Raw genomic sequence first — 22,026 nt, 5'->3', positions numbered from 1 at the left:
CCCACGCCCGGGTTCCCGGGTTCGATTCCCGGCGGGGTCAGGGATTTTCTCTGCCTTGTGATGGCTGGGTGTTGTGCTGTCCTTAGGTTAGTTAGGTTTAAGTAGTTCTAAGTTCTAGGGGACTGATGACCATAGATGTTAAGTCCCATAGTGCTCAGAGCCATTTGAACCAAGTAAGGCGCATCACTAGTGTTCCTACAACTCTCCCCTCAACTATTCTAATAGTCTGTCCTCATGAAGACGTGCCACATTGGTGTACAATGTACAAGGGCTCATGGGCTGTGCAGAAAGTAACGTGATGTTTTGGTCTATTGCGAGTGGGTGGGGCTACAGCAGCCATCTTTGTACTCAGTACATATCCAGTGGTAGTAGCGTGTGGTTTCTGTCCTGCTACTTTGCTTCCTGTGATGCATTAAAATGTGCGCTGTAATAGAAATTCGCACCAGTTGTTAGGTGCGTTCTGTGATTAGGTTTTTATGGCAAAAAACTGCAAACTAATGGAAATTTATTGCGACAATTGTGATGCGTATGGAAAAGGAATAACGAGTGAAACCCAAGTGAGGCAGTGGTGCATTGATTTTAAAAATGACCGTACGAATGTCACAGTTAGAATGGCAGAGGTAGGCTTAGCCTTGTGGTTGACAAACTGATGATGAAAATAAATGATAGAATTCGTGAAAATTGTCATTTCACAATTACAGAACTTTCACAATAACAAGGTGGGCGATTCGAAACAAGTATCGGGGAAAACTTAGTACAAAAATTTCATTTTTCCTCGACAAGGCATGTCCACACATAGCCAATCATACTCCAGAGCTCCTAAGGGGTTTTGGATATGAGTTGTTTGATCATCCACCATACAACCTGGATTTGCACTGAGCGACGACCAGCTCTTCCCATGGTTCACTACATAACACTTTGCTACTAATACCGTACTGCATGCCAGTAGAAACCAGTGATTGCAACTGCAGGCAACAGATTTCTAGAGAGAGATAGTATTCGTGTTACAGATTGTTACAGGTGACAAAAATGAAAAGTCAATCACTGGTGTGGCACAACTTACAATCACCAAAACAGGAGAAATTCAAGGCAGCTCCCTCTGCTAGCAAAATCATGATGACAGTCTTTTAGGGCAGTGATTGTGGCATTCTTGTGGATATGTTGCCAAAAGGGTCAACCATTAATTCATTAATATGTGAAGACTGTGAACAAATGCAAGAACAGTTTATGCTGTAGAGGGTGAGGGTGAATGATCTCCATAATGGATGGTGGAGCTGGATGGCTAGTTATCAGGAAGGCTGGCAGTTCATCACTCTGTGCATGGTTGCAGAGTTGTGGCGGGTAAGGTACCAGATGGAACCCAACATCCCATCATGAAAACAGCATTTACATATAATACAGGGTGTATATGACCGGGAGCTCTGGGAAAAACCCAGGAATTTTTTCATTTGGGAGAAAACTGGGAAAAACTTGGAAATTTTTTAGAATTCTAGGAATTTTTCATTGTTTCAGTTTGCAGCCCCCCCCCCCCCCCCCCTCCCTGAACCATGGACCGTGCCGTTGGTGGGAAGGCTTGTGTGCCTCAGTGATACAGGTAGCCATACCGTAGGTGCAACCACAATGGAGGAGTATCTGTTGAGAGGCCAGACAAACGTATGGTTCCTGAAGAGGGGCAGCAGCCTTTTCTTTAGTTGCAGGGGCAGCAGTCTGGATAATTGACTGATCTGGCCTTGTAACATTAACCAAAACGGCCTTGCTGTGCTGGTACTGCGAACGGCTGAAAGCAAGGGGAAACTACAGCCGTAATTTTTCCCGAGGACATGCAGCTCTACTGTATGATTAAATGATGATGGCGTCCTCTTGGGTAAAATATTCCGGAGGTAAAATAGTCCCCCATTCGGATCTCCGGGCGGGGACTACTCAGGAGGATGTCGTTATCAGGAGAAAGAAAACTGGCGTTCTACGGATCGGAGCGTGGAATGTCAGATCCCTTAATCGGGCAGGTAGGTTAGAAAATTTAAAAAGGGAAATGGATAGGTTAAAGTTAGATATAGTGGGAATTAGTGAAGTTCGGTGGCAGGAGGAACAAGACTTTTGGTCAGGTGATTACAGGGTAATAAATACAAAATCAAATAGGGGTAATGCAGGAGTCGGTTTAATAATGAATAAAAAAATAGGAGTGTGGGTAAGCTACTACAAACAGCATAGTGAACACATTATTGTGGCCAAGATAGACACGAAGCCCACACCTACTACAGTAGTACAAGTTTATATGCCAACTAGCTCTGCAGATGATGAAGACATTGATGAAAAGTATGATGAGATAAAAGAAATTATTCAGGTAGTGAAGGGAGACGAAAATTTAATAGTCATGTGTGACTGGAATTGGAGAGTAGGAAAAGAAAGAGAAGGAAACATAGTAGGTGAATATGGATTGGGGCTAAGAAATGAAAGAGGAATCCGCCTGGTAAAATTTTGCGCAGAGCATAACTTAATCATAGCTAACACGTGGTTCAAGAATCATGAAAGAAGGTTGTATACATGGAAGAACCCTGGAGATACTAAAAGGTATCAGTTAGATTATATAATGGTAAAACAGAGATTTAGGAACCAGGTTTTAAATTGTAAGACATTTCCAGGGGCAGATGTGGACTCTGACCACAATCTATTGGTTATGAACTGTAGATTAAAACTGAAGAAACTGCAAAAAGGTGGGAATTTAAGGAGATGGGACATGGATAAACTGACTAAACCAGAGGTTGTACAGAGTTTCAGGGACAGCATAAGGGAACAATTGACAGGAATGGGGGAAAGAAATACAGTAGAAGATGAATGGGTAGCTTTGAGAGACAAAATAGTGAAGGTAGCAGAGGATCAAGTAGGTAAAAAGACTAGGGCCAATAGAAATCTTTGGGTACCAGAAGAGATATTGAATTTAATTGATGAAAGGAGAAAATATAAAAATGCAGTAAATGAAGCAGACAAAAAGGAATACAAACGTCTCAAAAATGATATCGACAGGAAGTGCAAAATGGCTAAGCAGGAAGTGCAAAATGGCTAAGCAGGGATGGCTAGAGGACAAATGTAAGGATGTAGAGGCACATATCACTAGGGGTAAGATAGATACTGCGTACAGGAAAATTAAAGAGACCTTTGGAGAAAAGAGAACCACTTGTATGATGAATATCAAGAGCTCAGATGGAAACCCAGTTCTAAGCAAAGAAGTGAAAGCAGAAAGGTGGAAGGAGTATATAGAGGGTCTATACAAGGGCAATGTACTTGAGGACAATATTATGGAAATGGAAGAGGATGTAGATGAAGATGAAATGGGAGATATGATACTGCGTGAAGAGTTTGACAGAGCACTGAAAGACCTAAGTCGAAACAAGGCCCCCGGAGTAGACAACATTCCATTAGAACTACTGACGGCCTTGGGAGAGCCAGTCCTGACAAAACTCTACCATCTGGTGAGCAAGATGTATGAGACAGGCGAAATACCCTCAGACTTCAAGAAGAATATAATAATTCCAATCCCAAAAAAAGCAGGTGTGGACAGATGTGAAAATTACCGAACAATCAGTTTAATAAGCCACAGCTGCAAAATACTAACACAAATTCTTTACAGACGAATGGAAAAACTAGTAGAAGGCGACCTCGGGGAAGATCAGTTTGGATTCCATAAAAATACTGGAACACGTGAGGCAATACTGACCTTACGACTTATCTTAGAAGAAAGGTTAAGGAAAGGCAAACCAACGTTCCTAGCATTTGTAGACTTGGAGGAAGCTTTTGACAATATTGATTGGAATACTCTCTTTCAAATTCTAAAGGTGGCAGGGGTAAAATACAGGGAGCGAAAGGCTATTTACAATTTGTACAGAAACCAGATGGCAGTTATAAGAGTCGAGGGACATGAAATGGAAGCAGTGGTTGGGAAGGGAGTAAGACAGGGTTGTAGCCTCTCCCCGATGTTATTCAATCTGTATATTGAGCAAGCAGTAAAGGAAACAAAAGAAAAGTTCGGAGTAGGTATTAAAATCCATGGAAAGAAATAAAAAATTTGAGGTTCACCGATGACATTGTAATTCTGTCAGAGACAGCAAAGGACTTGGAAGAGCAGTTGAACGGAATGGACAGTGTCTTGAAAGGAGGGTATAAGATGAACATCAACAAAAGCAAAACGAGGATAATGAAATGTAGTCGAATTAAGTCGGGTGATGCTGAGGGAATTAGTAAAGGAGTTTTGTTATTGGGTAGCAAAATAACTGATGAAGGTCGAAGTAGAGAGGATATAAAATGTAGACTGGCAATGCCAAGGAAAGCGTTTCTGAAGAAGAAATATTTGTTAACATAATTTAAATGTCAGGAAGTCGTTTCTGAAAGTATTTGTATGGAGTGTAGCCATGTATGGATGTGAAATGTGGACAATAAATAGTTTAGACAGGAAGAGAATAGAAGCTTTCAAAATGTGGTGCTACAGGAGAATGCTGAAGATTAGATGGGTAGATCACATAACTAATGAAGAGGTATTGAACAGAATTGGGGAGAAGAGGAGCTTGTGGCACAACTTGACAAGAAGAAGGGATCGGTTGGTAGGACATGTTCTGAGACATCGAGGGATCACCAATTTAGTACTGGAGGGCAGCGTGGAGGGTAAAAATCGTAGAGGGAGACCAAGAGATGAATACACTAAGCAGATTCAGAAGGACGTAGGTTGCAGTAGGTACTGGGAGATGAAGAAGCTTGCACAGGATAGAGTGGCATGGAGAGCTGCATCAAACCAGTCTCAGGACTGAAGACCACAACAACAACAACAACAACAACAGTTTGCAGTTAAATTTTTGTAACGTTAACTGGTAAGAACCAATATGGTAACAAAGGATATTACTGTATCTCGCTACTGCAGAATAATACTGCGGCAATAAAACATGAAAGAGAAAAAAACAAAAATGAAACTAAATTGGCAAGGAAATGCGCCATATACAGCAACAAAACACAGTGCTCACGCAAGTGTCTGCCAACAGCAAAATGTGTCAAAGGCTTTAGGAAGACTATGCAATACTTCAGAACAACAAATTGCCTCCGATGAGAGTGATGTCACAACTGTTTATATTAGATTTGTTTGAGCAGATGCGAGAGGGCTCATACGCATGCGCAGTTGAGTGGCGTTGTGTGCAGTACCTTCTCCCACTTCTGGCTACAGAAATGTGGCTATTACCTGTATAAGCAATAGCAGCAACTGGCCAGGCGCTACCCGGAAAAATTTTACTGGCGCGCCCAGTCAACCAGCGTCACGCATGCACAACAGGCTCGGTTCTAAGGGGCAGAGGCAAACAGGGGTATCTGCCCTGGAAAGCATCCCTGTTAGTTTTTGAACCTTTTTTAACACATTGTAAGTTGATTTCTGAATGAATCATGAGTTGATTTTTGATTGCTTGCACAGTGTACGCGATGTCTCTGCCAGGGGAATCCCCATAGCATCTAGAAATAAACTTTCCTGCAGACAAAAGGAGACTGGGCTATACGAGCTGAGCGGAATAAAGCCAAACGGGTCAATGCCAATCGCTGTTCATGTGGTTGACTAGGTCTGCGAATGATCAGCATTGTTATAATTACTGGCAAAAGTCATAGATTCAAGCTTTCAGAGTGGAAATAAATTACTAACAGGAATAACAGGTAAGAAAGATTACGTGGTATCTTCTCAGTGTATCCAAGAAAATTAAATTTACACAGAGTTTTTAGCCAGACTGCTACACTAGTAAGGGCCAGTTGTACAGTCCCCAGCTAGCAGGCACTTAAGTTCTATTCTGGGAGGAGTGCGGAAAATGCATTGTATGGACACGTAATAACGCCTAACTGGAGAATAAACGCTGGATAACTAAACCGGTGACCGTGGCAGGGTTAGTGAAGTTAATCGGAGAATGAGTTTGGACACTGGCAGGAATAGTATTTAGAAATAGTGATGAGAAGGTTGTTTGTTAGAATGAGGAAGGAGAAGAAACGGGGACATCACACGAATTATAGAAGGATATGACGATTCCAAATTTATATAAAAATTTCGTACTACTACTTTTTGATCTCGTGCTTCAGAAGTTGGAGTGTATGAATGAAATGTGAAACTTTTCCCTAACATATAGTTTTTTGCTTGTGGTAGGCCTAATTGGCATCTGATATTCGTACTTCGTAAATCATGTTCTGTCATCCCATAAAAATGACCATTTGTTCCAAAACAGTCTCGTTTATTTAGTGTGTGTTAAAACTTCTGTAATATTACACATCCCTAATTCATTTTATCTAGCACAAGGTGACAAAATACATGTAATCAGATCGAGAAACCCCACCAGTCTTGGGTACTGTTTGTATTAACAGCTTTTTCAGTATGAGAGAACATTTAATTTTTTCGTGTAGCAAAACATTTGACGAACTTTCATGAGGTAGTGGGGAGGTGGGTAGTCTCCACTTGAGCTGTATTTATGTTTAGTGATTTTTGCTGTTTCCTCTTCGTTTATTGCTCTTACATCAAATGAAGACAAAACGGATTTCTATGGCCAGGAGCTATCAAGTCAGTTAAAATACATTTCCATAATTACAGAAGGCTAAAATACGTTATTAGTTTCAAATTTTATGTCCCCTTTCTGACAGTCAAGCATTAATCACCTTGGAGAACAATGAAGTTCTTTTTATCGATTTGCTAAAGAAATTTGGCTTTAATAACTTTTCCGCTGAGCCAGCCAATTTATTTGAAACGGAGCGCTTGATTCCACACTATTAGCTAGTTTCAACTGTTTGCTGCATTTCAAGTGCATGTTTTCATCTTCTAGCTTGCATGGCATTATGCATAATAAAGAACCAAACATGAGATAATACAGTACTGGTACTCCGAGAAAATTTACATACAAATGTGCACTTTAAGCCGAACTATGCCTTTTAGTATGATTCACAAAATTCCCGTGCTCTTGGAGTATCCTCTAATGTCTTGTTTCTTTTATGACAGAATGTAAGATCTTTTAATGCTGTACACATGCGAGCATACGAGCTTCCTGCATCATCGTAACTGCACAAGCACGGTGACGCTTGTTATCTGGCGCTCTCTGGCAACTGCTGAAACAAACCTATTTCTAACAGGTCAAGGGAAAATAATGAGAATGGTGGTTTGAAAATCGTTACTTTCAAAGTAAATTTCCTTTTACTCAAGATGAACTGTGTGTGAGAATGTACGATGAATTTCTTAAATCACAGAGCGTTTGAGTCCAGAAGATCTGACATTTATGTTGTTCTTAAAAATTTTACTGGTAGGATTTATAAGTTTGCAGTGCCGAGGAAAAGTATACTGTTACTTAACACGGAAAAGTGTATTTTCACCCAGGAGAATGTGTATTTTCAATCGGGAAATCCGGGAAAAACCTGGGAATTTTTTTTCCTTGGCCATGTATACACCCTGTAACATCTTACGCAAAAATTCCTGACTGGCTCCTGTACTGTGGTTTCTTGTGCCAGTCTGTGATGACATTTCCTGGTAAGTTGGTCAGGGAGTTTTTCTGCTGGGAGAAGCAGAGCTGTGGTAAGATATGGTCCATCACATCATACCATCTACATCTCTGGAAAAGGTCTTGACAGCACATCTCCTGGTTTGCCATACATGTACAATACATTTTGATTCTTCTTAAAGTAACCCATCATGAAGCACAATGTTCATTGGCTGTTTACTTACTAACCTCTACTTTCTAAGGTTGATCCAGTCAACTAGCAATTGATGCACTGGGAGCTCAGGTGGCTGGGCAGTTTTCAACTAAAATAGATACAGGGTGCACAGAGCAGAGTTGGAACCACAGTGGTACCTGACACTGAGACACTCATCATTATGACTCTGCTATGTTGACTGTTATAGTGTTGCTGCCAAGTGCTGGAGCATCTCCTCCACCATAATGCATCATTTTTGAGTTGATATTTATCCATCCACTGAACGGAGGGGGGTCAGGTTCTAAGGTGGTGTTGAGGACAGTTAAGTTCTGGGCCTGAAGTATTTTCAGTTGTTTATCTGGCCAGGACAACACATTCACAGTTGTAGTCCCAGTTGGCAGCTATCAATCCTTAGGGGTTTCTGCACATATCCTTCTTGACATATCAGGTACCTGTCCCCATAGGAAAGTACCCAACACTCGTTCCTCCATTCCCTGCCAAATAACTTAATTCACTGTGTGCACATAGAACTGTGCAGTAAAAGAGTGAAATCGATAAATGAATATGCAAAAATGTAAAATGTAAATGTAAAATGTTAAGCAAAGTAAGTGTATATGGCCATTTGGCTGCAATTTTATTAAATAAAAAATTCACTGTGTCACTGTATTGGCATTACTCTTTCTTATTCTAATTGCAAAACTTTCTACTGACTCTTTCTGCCTCTTAGCAGTTCACAAAAGAATCGAGAGCTATTGTGTTTCTTTTTAGTGGCAGCTGAGTCTAACGAGTGGGGTAAAATTAGTTGAGGTTCTATCCTCTCCTACAGCAGCCAACTATTTATGTACTTCCGTTTTACCTGCTCTTAACTGAGCTACCCGCTTACCGAAGATACAGTTGCTTCTTGCACAGTAACACACTGTCTCTCAGACTCAGACATAGTGGGGCCTCTATCCAAAACACAAAAACAAACAGCTGAGGAACAAAATAGGATGAGGAGAGGGCGCTTAAATGTAACAATATCGTAACACACCTTCATCTCACTGTGATTTAATTTCTCTGCCTAAGTGGCTCCTCATGGCTTATACTTTACATGCTTAAAAACAGTGAGCCATACCCCTGCTCATAATGAGCCACACTGCCTATACTAACTGGCACAAATTAATATACATTCCTTTCGAAAATCATTGTACATACCTTCAGATCGTCATCTGAGCCAAGTTCTGCACACTGCACAATCGCATATCTGGTAGGAGACTGACTGCTTCTCTGTTGCAAGAAATAAGCAGAAAAGATTCCGCACCAGCCGGTGTGGCCGAGCGGTTCTAGGCACTTCAGTCTGGAACCACGCGACCGCTACGGTCACAGGTTCGAATCCTGTCTCTGGCATTGATGTGTGTGATATCCTTAGGTTCGTTAGGTTTAAGTAGTTCTAAGTTCTAGTGGACTGATGACCTCAGATGTTAAGTCCCATAGTGCTCAGAGCCATTTGAACCATTTGAAAAGTTTCCGCACTCATTCTACCATGTTCTTGATGATGCACGTTGTGGCTGCTGATGTTATACTTTATGCAGTTATCCGTCGCAGGAACACTCCTGACACGATTTGTAGAAAAATTTAAGTTAATGCAAATAAATAGGAAGAATAAACCCATAATGTAAGGCTACAGAATCAATAGTCTGCTGCTTGGCACAGTCACGTCCATTAAATATCTAGGCATAACGTTGCAAAACAATATGAAATAGAATTAGCATGTAGGGATTGTTGTAGGGATGCTGAATGCTCAACTTTAGTTTTTTGGGAGACTTTTGGGAAAGCGTGTTCCATCTGTAAAGGAGACCTCATATAGGATGCTATGTGACCCATTGCTGGTCTGACAACACACAAGTATTACGGAGATGCTTTGGGAACTCAAATGGCAATCACTAGAGGGAGGGTGCCATTCTTTTTAGGGAGCACTACTAAGAAAATTTAGAAAACCAATATTTGAGGCTGACTGCAGAACACAGTGACGTTCTTTTTGAGGAGCACTGTTGAGAAAATTTAGAGAACCAGTATTTGAGGCCGACTGTGAATGATTCTACTGCTGCCAATTCATATTTCATGTAAGGACCACGAAGAAAAGACTAGACAGCTTAGAGCTCATATGAAGGCATATACACAGTCATTTTTCCGTTGCTTGAATGGAACAGGAAACAACGTAAGTAGTAGTCATACAGGGTACCCTCTGCCACACACCATACAGTGGCTTGCAAAGTGTGTAAGTAGATGTAGAAGTCAGAGATGAATATTCCATGGTGGTTGATGGAGGTGAGTAGCTAGTGTTCAGGAAACCCTGCAGTCCACCATGCTAGGCATGGTTGCAGAGGTGTAGTGAGTTGGTACTAGGTGGAGACAGGTATCCATCATGAAAACAGCTTTAACACATAATCATTTATTACATACCAAAGTACATCATTGGTGAAATGATCCAAACACCCTCTCTCCCCAATCTCCCCCCTGCTCCCCCCTGCCCCCTCTCCCTCCTCTCCCCTCTCCCCCTGCTCTCCCCCTCTGACCCCACTCTCCCCCCCTCTGACCCCACTCTCCCCCCCTCTGACCCCGCTCTCCCCGCCTCTGACCCCGCTCTCCCCGCCTCTGACCCCGCTCTCCCCGCCTCTGACCCCGCTCTCCCCCCCTCTGACCCCACTCTCCCCCCTCTGACCCCGCTCCCCTCCCTCTGACCCCACTCTCCCCTCCCTCTGACCCCGCTCTCCCCTCCCTCTGACCCCGCTCTGCCCCCCTCTGACCGCGCTCCCCCCCTCTGACCCCGCTCCCCCCCTCTGACCCCACTCCCCCCCCCTCTGACCCCACTCCCCCCCTCTGGGCCCACTCCCCCCCCTCTGGGCCCACTCCCCCCCCTCTGGGCCCGCTCTCCCCCCACCCTCCGACTGCGCTCTCCCCCCCTCCGACCCCGCTCTCCCCCCCTCCGACCCCACTGTCCCCCCCACCTGACCCCACTCTCCACCCCCTCTGACCCCGCTCTCCCACCCTCTGACCCCGCTCTCCCCCCTCTGACCCCGCTCTCCCCCCTCTGACCCCGCTCTCCCCCCTCTGACCCCGCTCTCCCCCCTCTGACCCCCCTCTGACCCCCCTCTGACCCCCCTCTGCCCCCCTCTGACCCCGCTCTGCCCCCCTCTGACCCCGCTCTGCCCCCCTCTGACCCCGCTCTGCCCCCCCTGCCCCCACTCTGCCCCCCTGCCCCCGCTCTCCCCCCTCTGCTCCCCGCTCTCCACCCCACTCTCCCCCCCCTGCCCCCCACTCTTCCCCCTCTTCCTTCCTCTCCCCCATGGATCATGCAGACTCAAATTATGGACCCCAGTGAGGACAGTGTTAGGTCATACTTGCTACATGTTGCTGTGCTGATGATAGTGGTCAGCAACAGAGTTTGCCCTCACTGGATGATGAACAGCAACAGTTTGCCTACACATGTGATGTCAACTTACTCAAAGCTGGTGTGAAGCCATAATACATAATGTAGATTGTGTAGAAAAATAGTACATGTAAAAGAAACTGTTAACAACATCATTTATGGGGCACTATTTATTGAACAGCCTTCGTATACATCTCTATTCAATTTCTTAATGGTTTTTATTGTGTTTTCAGATTGCAGTGAATGGTGTACATTTCACAGAATACATACACCGCACACCGTATGAGAGAGTTACCCACCTACAAATCCACCAGGACGTCCAGCTCAGCCTGATACAGTGGGAGGGTGGCAGCATCTCGGCAGGTGCTCCATTGACGCCAGGCTTCGTGATCCCGCCACCGGGTGGCGGCCCACCACCACCCTACCCCGGGCACGGTGGTCATCCAGGCTACCCCGGGTATGTTGCTCCTCCTGGCCATCTGCCACAACCACCCGCATATCCTGGTCCGCCCCCTGGCTATGCCCCTCCTCCACCGGGCTGCCCACCACCACCACCTGGATATTCGGTAAGGCTTATTTGTTTTTGTAATGTCATTTACCAGACTGTTTTTGTGTTTCTATGTTTTGTGTGTGTATGTGTGTGTGTGTGTGTGTGTGTGTGTGTGTGTTTTGTGTATTTTGTTTGTGATAGCACATATATTTGCAGGATTTCATAGAGACAAGGAATTGGGAAAAGTATACTGGGTTTCACGTGTCGAAGAAAAGCACAGTAATAATAATAATAATAATAATAATAATAATAATAATAATAATAATAATGCAAAAACTGATATATCAACTGTGGTGAAACTATCAAAATGTAGAACACCTGACTTGACTTAAATAAAACAAGAAAATGTTAATTTAAATGAAAAATCATTTTCTACAACTTTTCATAGTACATTATTCCTAAGAAATCTGTAGAAACAGAATATATACTAGTGTATCATGTGAAACTTTGAACATTTCATAAAAGCAAGATTGCCATCTTGATTATTTCTGGGTAAATTGTAAATCTTACATTCATTGCCAGGGGATAGGAAGATTTTGCTTCCACATTCTAAGGAACTAAACTTTTATTTCTATTTATATCTACCATGTAACAAATCCTGTTGTGGGATGCTAAAGTGTCTTTGTGCTCATATTCTGGAAGGCTCTAAATTCTTATGCCATGCTCCAGTAATACTTTAGCATACCCGGGATTCAACGCAACAGCCATTTGGAGTCTTTATTGATGTTAACCTTGGGCAGTTTATACATTTCACATAAAGAAATGTTTCATGCAGGATGCTGGTACATTTTCGTCCTGTGTGTTTCCCATGATTGTTGTACCATGGAGAAATGTAGATACTGTGATCTAACATGGAGATAAAGCATTTCCAGAACCATCTCCATGTAGCACATTTTCTTCTTTCACTTATTAGCAATGTGTCCTTAAAGTTACCTTTTTGTTACACCCTGTATATCGTCTTTTTGCTGCTAAATCCTTGAGTTCTGAAACTGTTCCATTGTTTGTATGTAAACTTTTTCACAGACATGGTATACTGTTGATGTTACAACAAAATCAATCTCTCTCTCTCTCTCTCTCTCTCTCTCTGTGTGTGTGTGTGTATGTGTATGTGTGTGTGTGTGTGTGTGTGTGTGTGTGTGTGTGTTAGAATCTCTTCCCCACCCCCCTCCTCCTCCTCCAAGAAATATATTGAAGGTGTAACATTTGCTTACTTGGTTGCAGGATGGAGTTCTGTGGGGGCGTGCACATAATTGAAGTCTCATAACCTGAAATTGCTTTTCTTGGTAGTCGTGCAGTTCTGTAATGAACACAACCCTTCTTCCGTGAATTCACTTTTATTCAAATCAGATAATTTCAGTGGAAAGTATCTTAAGTATTATTTCACCAATAAATTTAGCAAGAAAACTGTTCTGCTAATTTTCATTCAAAACAATGTCATTAAGCGACCAAATAAAGCAACATTACTTTTTGATGTTATAAACAACACCACTCAATAGCAGCCCTTCTTTGAGCACATGGTGCATTTTTGGTGTCTATAATCAGTTCATTTGTACTTAACACTGCAGTCTACTGAATTCACTCAGAACACAGTATTTAATGGCAATGAGCCCAAGTATGTTTCAAGTTGTAGTTCATTAACATAATACAACAAATCATCATACTTTGCACGAATGTCATGTTGTCCACAATAGAAGAGGTAATAAAAGATTGATCACACGCATACAGTATTGTACAAAGTGGGTCACTGATTGTCATTGACGTGACAAAACTGTTACCATGATCTTAATTGTGAAAGCATTTTTATCGAGAAGTTGGTTTGATAAATCAGTACACAAACTCTCAGTAGATTTTAACTGAGTGTGAGGCCAATGCGGATAACCTGCTATAAAAGATATTTACATGGTTGCAACATGATTTTTGCACAGAGATATTAAGTCTGTTATGCATAGTTTTACTCGAATGACTACTCACCATAGACTGAAGATTTTTGGCTTGGAAGGGGTATTTATAAACTAGCATAGTAATATTTTGTGACCTTGAGAATTATACAGGGTTATTACAAATGATTGAAGCGATTTCACAGCTCTACAACAACTTTATTATTTGAGATATTTTCAAAATGCTTTGCACACACATACAAAAACTCAAAAAGTTTTTTTGGGCATTCACAAATGTTCGTTATGTGCCCCTTTAGTGATTCGGCAGACATCAAGCCGATAATCAAGTTCCTCCCACACTTGGCGCAGCATGTCCCCATCAATGAGTTCGAAAGCATCGTTGATGCGAGCTCGCAGTTCTGGCACGTTTCTTGGTAGAGGAGGTTTAAACACTGAATCTTTCACATAACCCCACAGAAAGAAATCGCATGGGGTTAAGTCGGGAGAGCGTGGAGGCCGTGACATGAATTGCTGATCATGATCTCCACCACGACCGATCCATCGGTTTTCCAATCTCCTGTTTAAGAAATGCCGAACATCAGGATGGAAGTGTGGTGGAGCACCAACCTGTTGAAAGATGAAGTCGGCGCTGTCGGTCTCCAGTTGTGGCACGAGCCAATTTTCCGCGGGCTACGTGTGATACTTGCCCGCACGCGTTCAACCGTTTCTTCGCTCACTGCAGGCCGACCCGTTGATTTCCCCTTACAGAGGCATCCAGAAGCTTTAAACTGCGCATACCATCACCGAATGGAGTTAGCAGTTGGTGGATCTTTGTTGAACTTCATCCTGAAGTGTCGTTGCACTGTTATGACTGACTGATGTGAGTGCATTTCAAGCACGACATACGCTTTCTCGGCTCCTGTCGCCATTTTGTCTCACTGCGCTCTCGAGCGCTCTGACGGCAGAAACCTGAAGTGCGGCTTCAGCCGAACAAAACTTTATGAGTTTTTCTACGTATCTGTAGTGTGTCGTGACCATATGTCAATGAATGGAGCTACAGTGAATTTATGAAATCGCTTCAATCATTTGTAATAGCCCTGTATTATAGTTTGAAAAACTGTTGGGTGAGAATTTAACTATGTACCTGACCAATAGGTTCCAGCAGTGATTTGGTTTCTCTAAAGATAGATACTTGTAAAATCTTGTAAAATCTCAGCACTGTTTAGTTAGCACACTGTATGCCTACACTGTAGATTACCAATTTACAAGGGAAAATGCCATGTTTGAAATTATGTTAATTTAGTCAATTTACAGAAAGAAACATAGAAATTGAGACCAGCATCTACACAGCCACAGACATGCAGCTTTTCATTCAGTGGTGCAACGCATCATATCTGTTTCGTTTCCTGAGCCAGCCTTTCAAACAGAACTGCAGACCATCGAACATATCGCTTCCAGCAGTAGCAAAGAAAACCTCATGCAAAATCCCGTTTATTGACATTGTTTCAGACAGCCACACAAAAAAGTTAGTCTTGCAACTACGGACCTGCATTTTGTAATACCAATAGCATATCGGAATTTTTATTCAATTGCAACTGTTGGCTCAGAGTGGTATATAAAGTCACTTGCAAGCAGCGTGAAAAAGTTTATATTTGTTAGTCAGGCAGAATTGTAGCAGTCAAGTTATGTGAACAAGAGAGAAGCTTGGGATTATGGAAGAAAGTTTCAAGTTTTGCTGATAATCATTTAGCAGAAAACCAATCGTGTAGAGTGGAATGTGAAGTTTTACACTCTGTTTAAAAAGCAGAAACTTACCCTAGTAGAAATACAGGAAATCAACAAATATGACACAGAATGCCAGCATAGTATGTTAGATTCAGACTGTAAATTCATCTGATTTCTCATCTGTTTTTAAATTTACCTCCACATAAAAATTTTGTTTGTGCACTCTCCTCCCCCAGTCAATGCAGTTATTTGTACAGGACAAAAAATGTAAAGTTTTCCTTTGTAAAAACACTGCCCTTTTTCTATCTTCTGTACAGATAATATCTGTGTAAGTCGTGCCTCTCGTTTATCTTTGTTTGCAACATTCAGGTGTCATCTGAAGGATGCCTGAGAAGCCGAAAGCCAGTTTGTGATCAAATAAATACAATTTTTCAGAACAGTACAAAGTGTTTTCCTTTTTAATATTAATACTGTATCATGTTCTGCTGGTCATTAGTGGAAAATTTAGTTAATGTTAAATATACCATTGTAACCATTGAATTGAAAACAACCCCCTTAATAATAAGTTAATGGAAAATGTTGCCTGTGTAGCATTTTGTAATTTCTAATGGATGTAGTATACGCTCAGTACATTTCATTGTACACAGGTGAAATACACTATGTGACCAAAAGTTTCTGGACACCCCAAAAAAACATACGTTTTTCATATTAGGTGCATTGTTCTGCCACCTACTGCCAGATACTCCATATCAGCGACCTCAGTAGTCATTAGACATTGTGAGAGAGCAGAATGAGGTGCTCTGCAGAACTCACAGACTTCAAACGTGATCAAGTGATTGGGTGTCACTTGTGTCATACGTCTGTATGTGATATTTCTGCACTGCTAAACTTCCATACGTCCACTGTATCCAATGTGGTAGTGAAATGGATATGTGAAGGGACACGTACAGCATGAAAGCATATAGGCGAACCTCGTCTGTTGCCCGACAAAGACCGCCGACAGTTGAAGAGGGTTGTAATGTCTAATAGGCAGACATCTATCCAGACTATCACACAGGAGTTCCAAACTGTGTCAGGATCCACTGCAAGTACTATGACAGTTAGGCGGGTGGTGAGAAAACTTGGATTTCATGGTCGAGCGGCTGCTCATAAGCCACACGATGCCGGTAAATGCCAAACAACGCCTCACTTGGTGTAAGGAGCGTAAACACTGGGTGATTGAACAGTGGAAAAACATTGTGTGGAGTGACAAATCACGGTACACAATGGCAATCTGATGGCAAGAGTGTGGATACGGCGGATGCCCGGTGAACGTCATCTGCCAGTGTGTGTAGTGCCAACAGTAAAATTTGGAGGCGGTGGTGATATGTGATTTACCGGTATTCATCTCATTACGTACCATTTTCAAAGCATTTGATTTGATGTACAGGAGACATGTCAAGGTTTACAAAAATGAAACTTTTTCTCTTTTGTAGGAGAAATACAGAAGTTTACATTACATTTTACATTTCTAAGTTACAGCTACACAAGTACATAAAATAATACACATAGTAAAATCGCTGTGTTCAGACTGCGAAGCTGTCCTCAATGAATTCTTCAACAGAATAATAACACTTTTCCACCAGAAGAGTAAAGAGCAATCTTCTCAGTGAACCAAGCTCCATCTTAAGTATATTACTGCCTTTTATTTTATTGAAAATTTTTAATCCCATATACTCTGGCGTTTGGGCATAAAGTTTTAAACGATGTGTTGGAAGTTTGAAATTTTCTCTGTGGCTAGTGCTGTAGTTGTGGTCAAAATGGAAAGTGTCTAGTGTATGCTGATTTTTATATAAGAACACCACCACCTCATATATGTAAATTGAGTGGATATACAGTATTTTTAAATTTTTTTTACAGTGGTCGACAGGATTCCCGTTTTTTTGCAACACACATTTCTAATTACTTTCTTTTGTAATACTAGGAGCCCAGTGATATTTGCTGAATTTCCCCAGAAGATTATGCCATAACGAATAACTGACTCAAAGTAGCAGTGATAAACTATCTTTCTGGTATCCATGTTGTGGCACCTGACAAAATACACATTGCAAATGCCAAGCTGTTCAGTTTATTTGCTAAGTAATCTATGTGTACCTTCCAATTTAAATTTTTATCAAGATTTAGGCCTAAGAACTTAATGTGGTTTGCTTCTGTGATACCCTGATCATTGCAAGTTATCTTTATGTCAGTCCTGTCTACTGATTCAGCTTCAGATTGCATCATTTTGGTTTTAGTTACATTTAGTTTTAGTCCGTTTTGATGGAACCAAGATACGAGTTTTTCTAAAGTATATTTGGCTTTTTCTGGAATACTTTTAGATACCTCATTTTCAATTAGAACTGATGTATCATCAGCAAACAAGACTGAATGAACATCAATAGCAAGTGGTAGGTCATTTATGTAAAAAAGAAACAGATAGGTACCCAATATCAAACCTTTTGGGCAAGGGAGTACCCAGGATTTGAACTGGGGGAGGGGGGGGGGGGGGACAGGTCATGCTAGTCTCAGGAAACAAGGACTTGAGACAACATACAGCATCTTAAATACAAGAATGCAATTGTACAATCCGAGAAAACATGCAGCATTTCTTATTAAATAAAACAGTAAACTAGTGAAAAACTGCGAATATCTTCTAGGGGAGGGAAGCTGCCCCCCCGCCCCTTGCTGGGTATGCCCATGCTTGTGGGACTCCTTGGGGAAACTGTTTTCCAGCTTGAGGAATAATTGTTTCCATTTGAAGCTAAAATTACTCTTTGTTTCCTATCTGACAGGTAAGAGCTAAACTATTTTAAAGCAGTGTCCCCGTTTCCATACATCTGTAATTTGTGGAGGAGTAATGCATGGTTCACTGAATTGAAAGCTTTAGTTAAATCATAGAATATTCCTGTGACCTTTCTACCCTTATCTAACATGGAGCATATTTTTTGGATAAACTCATTTATAGCATTCAAAGTGCTTTACCCTGTTGGAATCCAAACTGGTTTTTAAAAATTATGTCATTTACAGTAAGAAATATATTAATTTGTTTTGCTGCAATATTTTCAAACACTCTAGAGAAGACCAGCAAAAGAGAGATGGGGTGGTAATTCCCCATATCATTTTTTGAATAGATGTTTGATCTCAGCATATTTAAATACATTTGGAAAGCATTCGTGTTAAAAAGATTGATTTATAATAATTAACAGTGGTTGAGAAATAACATCATACACACACTTGATTACAGATGTGGTTATTTCATCCCACCCATGTGAGGTTTTGTTTTTTAGAGGCAATATTTCCTTTTCCACATCCCTTTGGGTGCTTTTTTTCAAATTGTTTAAAAGATGTGTTCTGGCCGTTTTCCAAATTTGTGATGTTGTGATAGAATGTCATATCCATATCTGATCTTACTACATTTAGGAAGAATTCATTGAAACAACTTGACATCTGAACAGGGTTTAGGTTTACTATAATTTCATTTTCATGTCTAATTTTCAAAATCTCATGAATTTTTACTTTGGCTCCTAATTCAGACTGAACAGCTGACCACACTGCTATTATCTTATTTCTGTGTTGTCGTATGACTTTATTATTTGCCATTTTTTTAGCTGCAAATACAACTTTCCTAAGTACAGCTTTATACTGTTTGACATAAGTAACAAAATCCGGATTTCTGTTTGATTTTAACTCATTGTGGAGCTCTCTATTTCTGGCACTAGAAATTTTTATTCCTGTTGTAATCCATTTGAGTTTACCATTTACTTTCTTCTGCTTAGATCTACGAGGAAATGATTCATTAAATGCCTGTAAGAAACAATTTAAGAATTTGTCATAGTTTATCAAGCTTGAACTATTGTGGTCTGCAGGCCAGCTTATTATACTTAATTTACTGCAGAATAAATTCATTTTACTTTTACTGGGATCCCTTTTTATGCAGGGTGGTCCATTGATAGTGACCAGGCCAAATATCTCACAAAGTAAGCATCAAACTAAAAAACTACAAAGAACGAAACTCGTCTAGCTTGAAGGGGGAAACCAGATGGTGCTATGGTTGGTCAACTAGATGGCGGTGCCATAGGTCAAATGGATATCAACTGTGTTTTTTTTAAATAGGAACCTTCATTTTTTATCACATATTCATGTAGGATGTAAAGAAATATGAATGTTTTAGTTGGACCACTTTTTTCGCTTTGTGATAGATGGTGCTGTAATAGTCACAAACGTATAAGTATGTGGTATCATGTAATATTCTGCCAGTGTGGACTGTGTTTGCTTCGTGATACCCATGTTAAAATGAATTGTTTACCAACTGCGGAAAAGGTAGATATCATGTTGATGTATGGCTATTATGATCAAATTGCCCAACGGACGTGTGTTATGTACGCTGCTCGGTATCCTGGACGACATCATTCAAGTGTTCGGACCGTTCGCCGGATAGTTACATTATTTAAGGAAACAGAAAGTATTCAGCCACATGTGAAATGTCAACCACAACCTGCAACAAATGATGATGCCTAAGTAGGTGTTTTAGCTGCTGTCGTGGCAAATCCGTACATCAGTAGCAGACAAATTGCGCGAGAATCAGAAATCTCAAAAACATCAGTGTTGAGAATGCTACATCAACATTGATTGCACCTGTACCATATTTCTATGCACCAGGAATTGCATGGCGACGACTTTGAACATCATGTACAGTTCTGCCACTGGGCACAAGAGAAATTACGGGACGATGACAGATTTTTTGCATGCGTTCTATTTAGCGAAAAGCATCATTCACCAACAGCTTCAATGTAAACCAACATAATATGCACTATTGGGCAACAGAAAATCCACGATGGCTGTGACAAGTGGAACATCAGCGACCTTGGCGGGTTAATGTGTGGTGCGGCATTATGGGAGGAAGGGTAATTGGGCCTCATTTTACCGATGGCAATCTAACTGGTGCAATGTATGCTGATTTCCTACGTAATGTTCTACCAATGTTACTACAAGATGTTTCACTGCATGATAGAATGGCGATGTACTTCCAACATGATGGATGTCTGGCACATAGCTCGCGTGCGGTTAAAGCGGTATTGAACAGCGTATTTCATGACAGGTGGATTGGTCGTCAAAATACCATACCATGGCCCGCATGTTCACCGGATCCGACATCCCCGGATTTCATTCTGTGGGGAAATCTATCGTGATCCACCAACAACGACGACAACATGAGTCAGCGCATTGTCAATGCATGTGCGAACATTATGGAAGGCGAACTACTCACTGTTGAGAGGAATGTCATTACAAGTGTTGCCAAATGCATTGAGGTTGACGGACATCATTTTGAACATTTATTGCATTAATGTGGTATTTACAGGTAATCATGCTGTAAAGCATGCGTTCTCAGAAATGATAAATTCACATAGGTATGTGTATCACATTGTAAAAACCGAAATAAAATGTTCAAACATACCTACGTTCTGTATTTTAATTTAAAAAACCTACCTGTTACCAACTGTTTGTCTAAAATTGTGAGCCATATGTTTGTGACTATTGCAGTCACATCTATCACAAAGCGGAAAAAGTGGTCCAGCTAAAACATTCATATTTCTTTACGTACTACACGAATATGTAATAAAAAATGGGGGTTCCTATTTTAAAAAAACGCAGTTGATATCTGTTTGACGTATGGCAGCACCATCTAGTGAGTCAACCATAGCGCCATTTGGTTTCCCACTTCAAGCTAGACAAGTTTCGTTCTTTGTAGTTTTTTCGTTTGATGCTTATTTCGTGAGATATTTGGCCCAGTCACAATCAATGGACCACCCTGTATACACTTCTGGAGGCTTTAGTTTATTAGGCTTCTGGGAGCTCAATAAACAGAGCTGAGTGATCTGAAATACCCAAGTTTGTGCTTATTTCCATTGTCCAATTTGTAATTGGTAATAATATTATCAGTGCAGGTCACTAATCTGCTGTTTTCCCTGGTGCCTTCAGAAAAGTTTAGCTTGAAACCAGATTTCTGAATTAAGTCACGAAATTTTGCGGAATCATTGCTTTCAGTTAAGACATTTAAGTTGAAGTCTGCTGCTATAACAACTTTTTTCTTACATTCTTCCTGGAGTTTTTCTTGGAGGCATTTGAATTTGGCTAAGAACTCTTTTGTTACCGCACATCCAAGAATTCTGTAGATTGCTATAACCAGTGTGTTCGTATCACGTAAGTCTACAGAGTAACTTTCAAATATGCTCTCTTCATTTAAATAATTAAAACTGTCTCTTACTTTATAACTTACAGAAGAATTGACAAGAATGCAGGAACCTCCACGAGATTTGCTTATTCTACAAAAGCTAGCAGCTACCTTCTTATTCTACAAAAGCTAGCAGCTACCTTAAAATTATTAATTATCTTTAATACTTTTATACAATCTTCTGTTAACCAGTGTTTGTTTAGGCAGGTTATTTTAATATTTACAGATTCCAAAAGCAGAATTTTTAGTTCGGTGATTTTTGAGTATTTACGATTTGGTAGTTGTGTTCCTAAGCCACATATATTCCAGTGCATCAATAGATCATTTTTGTTTTTGGTTATTTCGTGTGCATCCTTTGTTGGGTACCTAAACTTTTTATTTTCAGTTTGAGTCGTTTCTTTGTCACCCCTGTCAGAATGAATTAGTTTCCCTTGCTTCTTAGTGTTTTACACACATCTATGAACATTTACTAAGGTTCATAGAGCCTAATCTATTAAAGTGCAGGCCATCTTTCCCCAGACACTTATCATTTAAG

At 41.0% G+C, this 22,026-nt stretch overlaps 1 protein-coding gene across 5 annotated transcripts in view; it reads left to right on the top strand.

The window, feature by feature from the left end:
- LOC126187819 (galectin-4-like) overlaps positions 1-22,026 on the top strand; it is a 146,044-nt gene that overhangs the window by 80,741 nt on the left and 43,277 nt on the right. For all 5 annotated transcript variants that reach the window (XM_049929108.1, XM_049929106.1, XM_049929111.1 and 2 more), the window contains exon 5: positions 11,323-11,655. In XM_049929108.1, coding sequence (XP_049785065.1) covers positions 11,323-11,655 — 333 coding nt within the window. The remainder of the gene's footprint in view (positions 1-11,322; positions 11,656-22,026) is intronic.

The sequence above is a fragment of the Schistocerca cancellata genome, chromosome 5 (assembly GCF_023864275.1).
Source record: "Schistocerca cancellata isolate TAMUIC-IGC-003103 chromosome 5, iqSchCanc2.1, whole genome shotgun sequence".
In the NCBI taxonomy this organism is placed as follows: Eukaryota; Metazoa; Arthropoda; class Insecta; order Orthoptera; family Acrididae; genus Schistocerca; species Schistocerca cancellata.
Note: the sequence above shows the minus strand (reverse complement) of the source record. Positions and strands in the feature narration are given on the sequence as shown.